General features: G+C 41.7%; 1 protein-coding gene across 1 annotated transcript in view; it reads right to left on the minus strand.

Annotated features, from left to right (window-relative positions):
* The window catches only part of PTPRR (protein tyrosine phosphatase, receptor type R), a 154184-nt gene extending 148582 nt beyond the window's left edge, over positions 1-5602 (minus strand). The window contains exon 1 of the mRNA XM_027679782.1: positions 5521-5602. Within this exon, the coding sequence (XP_027535583.1) occupies positions 5521-5584 (64 nt within the window). The 5' untranslated portion in view covers positions 5585-5602. The remainder of the gene's footprint in view (positions 1-5520) is intronic.
* Positions 5603-6137: the final 535 nt, after the last annotated feature.

Raw genomic sequence — 6137 nt, forward strand, 5'->3', positions numbered from 1 at the left:
ACAGAACAACTGAAAAATCTGGAAAAATATTTTTATTTGCCCCTAAACACAATGTTCAGAACTTTTGACCAAAAAAATCAGACAAAATCAATTCATATGAAATGCATGTTTTGTATGTGCATGTGTGTGTGCAGGTGTACAAAAAACTCTTGTGTGTGTGTGTGTGTGTGTGTCTGTTATCTGTGAGAGCAAGCAAGTGCATACACACATGCATGTATGATGAGAGTGAGAGAACATGCCCAAGGGAAGGAGGGATGGAAGAAGGGAGGGAAAGAGGGAGGGAGAGAGATGATTGCAAGGATTTTTTTCCCTTTCTAATAAGCAATCTGCTGAAAATAGAAACAACTGTAAATTGATTTTTGCTGAATTTGTCCTTTTCAGTAGGAAAAAAATATCCACAGCTACAGTGAATTTAGATTAAGCATATGAGTTGTATCTTTTTCAAAAAGACACTTTGCATCTCGTTTCATGGGCCTGTTGCCTGATATATCAATACTGAAACTAGATACCACAGACCATTGATTTCACTAGGTCTACTCGCATGAATTAAGAGATGAGCTAGTGGTCTCAAAGGCACTGAAGTATTCCACCATACTTATGCCCTGGCACTAATGTACTGTACAGACTTTTTTACCAGAAAGTGTGAGAAAGTAATGCATCAGTTTGCTAATTTTGTGTTTACTGTCATTTTTCAAATGAAAGTTGTGGATAAATTCTGCTCTGCATAAAGTGGATGTAAATGCATAGCATGTCCATGAACTACATAGTATCTCCACAGAAATCCATAGCTGGTATGAAGGGAAGTCAACTTCAGTCTTACAGTTTTGGCTCTTTTCTCAGCAGTAACATTGCTCTAGAAAATCTCACTGAGGATTTCCGTGCTTTTGATTAACTTCTCCAAGTATTTATTTCAAAGCCATGCTGAAAATCCTACAGGACAATGACTCTGCTTTATGGAGTAGGAGTCCTACCCTTCCTTCTATCTCCCACATCAAGCTTCATAACATCCTTGTGGAGGGGGGCCAGCACCAAACACGGCCACACACTGTTATCTCATTAGCCTCCTTCTAGAGAGATATACTCCCCCTAAGAGTCCAATTCATGGATTTTCAGCAACAATCCTACTTCACTCCCCAGAGAAGCTGGAACCAGCCTTTGCTGCCTAAGATGGTTCAGTCTTCTCATAATACAACAAATGAAATTAGTCAGAGATTCCAAGACTACAAATCTTGATAATTTCCTAATGGATGTACTGAACATAAACCTCTCATAGAAGATGATGCCTTTCCAAATTATGAATTGTAAGAATTTCCACACGTAAAAACATGACAAGAATCTCTTTTCCAACTAAATACTTTCTCAAAAACATGAAGTCGGATGCTGGATTATAAAATTATTTCTCCAAAACAGAACATTTAAAGAGACAGATGACTACCCTCTGATTACCCAAGAGTCTACTAATAAAAGACAGAAAATTCTATTCTAGTAAAAACACCCACTCATGGGCAGCAATATGTTTTCTAAAGAAGGTAATTATAAGTACCAGCTTCATTTATATTATGTTAGTGTAATGAAGCAGAATCCTTACACATTTTTTAAATCAATAGCTCCTTCACTTTCACTCTAAATGTATTTAGAACCTAGAATTATTCACTCACTAGTACAAGCTTACTGAAATGGCAAATGCATTTTGTGCAGATCTCACCTCACCACTAAAGTACAGTCTCCAGATTTTCTTATTTTTGTGATAGAGCTTGTGCTTTTATAGAAAATAGGCTCCCCAACACTTAAGTGTAAGCTGCAGTGCACTTAATTTCCAACCATGAGAATACCACACAGTGCATGTTTGATCAGGAAAGCTGAACTCAGCAGAACTTAGAACACTCTGTGGACTGTGGTAACAATTAACTGAGAATCAGTCTAGCATATTTATAACATACATTTCTACACCTAGCAAATTCCACCCAAAGGAGTGTCAGTTTGTAGTCAAAGAAATTTCAGTTCTGATATAAGGATTCCCCCTGTTATTACAGCATTGCCCCAGGAAGATAAAATTCCACTATTTCCTACCCTGAATTTTATGTGATTCTGCTGAGGGGCTAGAAGAACGGATTCATCAAGAGGCTGAGACAAGGATCAACATGCTTCCTCTCTGAAAAGGCTAGTGAGAAAGTATTGGTCTATCCTGACTTAAGGTTGGCAATGTATCTCTTCACTGATGAAGACAATAATATAATCAGGTAATAAAAGCTCTTAGCAAGCTAGTGTGAGGCCTTTGCCTTAGATGACTTAGATGACCTGACCAAATATTCAGTTGTTAACTCTTTGCTTTTCCAGGACCATGATTTGTTCATCTTAAAAGCAAATTCTGCGAAAATGCTTTCTTAAAGAGAGATTTTTAATGTAAGGCAGGTGGTGGGTTGATATGGTGATTGTTAACTGTGTAAGTTTTTTTCTAGTCTAGTTGGGTTTCCTAGCCTATTTCACAGAATCACAGATTTACTTTTTCTCCCAAATTTCCTGCAACTGGATATTTAATTCACCATATATTTTAATTCCGTTGATGAAATTTGTTAAAAAAGAAAATGGGGTGAAATAGATAATTAATTGAGTAATCTGGATGACTCAAATGGCTTTCTAATTTCAAGTTAATCTAATGCATCACTTTGTGTTTTTGCTACCACCTGCCATTCTTTTACAAGGAAACAATGCTTCCTCGTCACTTTGGGAGATATTAGGTTTTTACTGCAAGAACATGAAATAAATCATACATACTAAAAGACAGTATAACCTTTGCTGTCGTACACTCTGTCATGCAATGCATAATGTAAGTTGAAGGTTCATGCTGACCTGTAATCAGTCACTACAAATTTAGGTCTTCCTGCAACAGCAATCTCTATATGGGTTGATTACTTCACCTACTGCACTCAGTGGAAGGGCCTAATTCTGTTTTCAGAGATGCATGCACAAGTGTCTGATTTCAGCTGGCAATGTATGCGTATACTAACAGCACAATCAGATTTAATTTTCTGTTTACATGACTGTCATGTTGTATTGGAATCAGAATCTAAGTCAACCTAGTAAAACGGTACCTTTTTAAGGACATGAAAATCCCTGATCATGTTTTTGACAAGAACATTTTCTAGTTTTTGTGAGAATATATATGTGGCTACCGAAACACAGCTGTAGTAGAATTGTCTTTCCACAGGAAACCAGATTTGCTATATGACCTGCATTACCTTTCCACTACAAAGCACTACTTAAACACATTAATTCTTTTTCCTGTAGCATTAGCTCAAGTAAATGCAGACTTATGTTTTCTCTAAAATCTATTACCATCAACTGATATCAAGGGAGATTTTCTTAATATCTGCTGACATTCTCTAGAAACATGCCTCATATAAATTCAGCCTCAGAACAAAAAGCCAAGCAGTTTCCAACACATTACACAAAAACTGACATTTGGGATATCATTTGTGACCTAGCAAGTGGAATGCATTTGGTGATTTCACATGAACCAAAGCTTCAAAATCACCATCAATAATTCAAAAGTCTAGGCTATACATTTTATAGTGTACATTTATAGTGGTAGCCTGTGTAAGACTAAGTTTTCTATTTGCATCAGATGAAATAGAGAAATCTTAGCATGTTAGGCTTCCTTTGCCATTTCATTGTTGTGACATCTTCAATGACTTCCAACGAGAGCAAGTTGTATGGAGGCCTGCCTTAGAGGAAGCACAGCTCTTGTGTGCAGTGGGAACTGTGCCCAATATGCAAAGGTTGAATTCAACTCCTGTCCATCCTCTCCCTTGTCTTCTCTGAAATAATTATTTTCCAAGATTACCCAGGGAACAAAGTAACACCATATAAACATCTATTTTCATCTCTTTTTCTCATGATTAGAGACATTTGCATAACAAAGACCAAGGTCTCTTTACAAGCATTCCCAGTAACAACAAAACAAGTAAAACTTAGTAAGGAAAGTAAACGGCTTACTGGCAGAATATGGACCCAGTTTCCATTAGCAGCATAGAAAAATGAAGAACAACACAACTAATGCAAATTTCACTATTAATAGAGGATACACTGATAATAAGAGACATATTATGTCAAATAGAGGCTGTACGCTAATTTTGTACAGATGATCAATTTAATACATGTTGTAAAAGAACAATTTAATAGCAGCTTAAGGCTTTTATTAAAATGGATCACAAAATGCTCCCTATCTTTCAGTCAATAATCTCTTGCACATATGAATATAAGGTATAACAGAATGAGCATCCTAACTATAGATATACAGGAAAGAGACTCCTGAGATTTTATGAAGTGTAGCCTATTATTCCAAGGCAATAAAATACCAATAACTGATACAAACCACTTCTCCTGACAACAGGGGGGAAAAAAAAAGCAAAAAGGAGTGCCTGCTTTCTGATGTATCCATATAAACAATTATTTTCATAATAAAGCTTAATTCGGGAGGGGAAGGAGAGAGTGGAAGAGAACAACATAGATGTTCACGTGTTTATGCAGTTCTTCTACATTAGAGACATGAAGTTCAATTGTTTCTTTTAATGATTCTGCAGTAAGACAATGCAAATTACTTGCACCTTAAAAATCCCTCCTAAAAACAACATTACAAGGAGTAAAAGAATCAGTACCTGCGCATTTAATTGTTGTTCCTAATTAAACTTAATTGAACTTACAAGCAATTTACTACTTCAGAAGTAGCTAAGCTTGTCATAAATGACAAAACGAAGAAATTCTTCAACTTTACTTAATTGAGAACTTAATTCAATTATACAGTTACCCCAGATTTTATTTCCCTCCTAAGAATATACATGCTGAAGTCTGCCCAGGAGAGAGGGAGGCTCTGAACGACGAGCAGTTTCTCATGGCTTAGCGGAAGCATGAGATTTATGCCAGAAATGTAAGCTCTGACTACTGGAACGAAACTGGCAGTGGGACTTCGTATACATACTAGGGCGCTCATCGCTCTCCACATTTCTGAATGAGGCACACGTTTTGCCAGCAAAGCACAGAGAGGATTTATTAGCACCGCTACAGCCGAAATGCCTGCTGCTGTCGCAGCTGAAATTTCCCTTTCTAAAAACCCTGGTGCCACGAGCACATACAAGGAGCAACGCCTTCCCCCCAGTATTTAAAAAATAATAAATAAATGAATGAATAAATAAAAGAAGAAGAAGAAGAAGGGATGTAGAGAGTCCCGATTTTCTGTCGCTGCCCCAGCCCCTGGCCAGGTTCTCGCGATCCGGGGCCGAAGCGCGGCCGCTCCGCGGAGCGCTCAGCGCGGGGCTCGCCCGGGGCCGCCGCTGTCCGCGGTGCTGCCGGGCGCTCCCGCCGCCGCCAGCGCTGGAGGAGTCCGGACCGGGGCAGCCGCCGCCGGACCGGGGCAGCCGCTACCTCCCGCCTCCCGTCACAACAGGTGCGCCGCCGAGAGCAAGCGGGTGCCCGCCACCGTCTTGCCCGCCCCACGCTCCGGCCGGGGCCGCCCCCGCTCACCTGCGGCGCAGAGGTGGAGCAGGAGGCAGAGCGCCCGGAGACACGCGGCCGCCCGCCGCCTCATGGTGCGAGCCGAGCCGAGCCGAGCCGAGCCGAGCCGAGCCGGGCAGCGCCGCGACACCGCGTCCCACTCCCCCCGCCCCCGGCAGTGGGCATGCCTGGGAGAGCGCTGCGCATGCGCAGCGCTGCGCGGGCGGCTGCTTTCACCTACCTCCTGCATGGCGCGGGGTGAGGCGACGGGCGAGCCCGGGCTGCGGAGTAGGGAGGGATAGAGCGGGATGGGGCTGGATCTGGGATAGGGAGATGGGGCAGTGCAAGGGCCGCGAGAAGCCGCAGAGTCCAATATGAGAGGCAAAAAGAGATCTCCAGTTCCAGCCGCATGTTCGGGCAGGACGCTAGAATGGGTGATGTGGGATGATTTCTCCCCCAGCTTACTACTGAAGTAGCAGTCGGGGCTCCTGCTGTACTGGAGCGGTGGGGATTGCGTGTCCCCGATATTGCAGCGCCGATGAGGCTGATCTCAGGAGTTTGGGCATGTCTGTGAGGACTTTGACGGTGTGTGGGTTTATGTTTAGGGTGCAGGCAGTTCTCTTCAGTGTGTTGTGAAACACATGTTG

The sequence above is a fragment of the Neopelma chrysocephalum genome, unplaced genomic scaffold (assembly GCF_003984885.1).
Source record: "Neopelma chrysocephalum unplaced genomic scaffold, ASM398488v2 Primary Assembly neopelma1_59, whole genome shotgun sequence".
Lineage (NCBI taxonomy): Eukaryota > Metazoa > Chordata > Aves > Passeriformes > Pipridae > Neopelma > Neopelma chrysocephalum.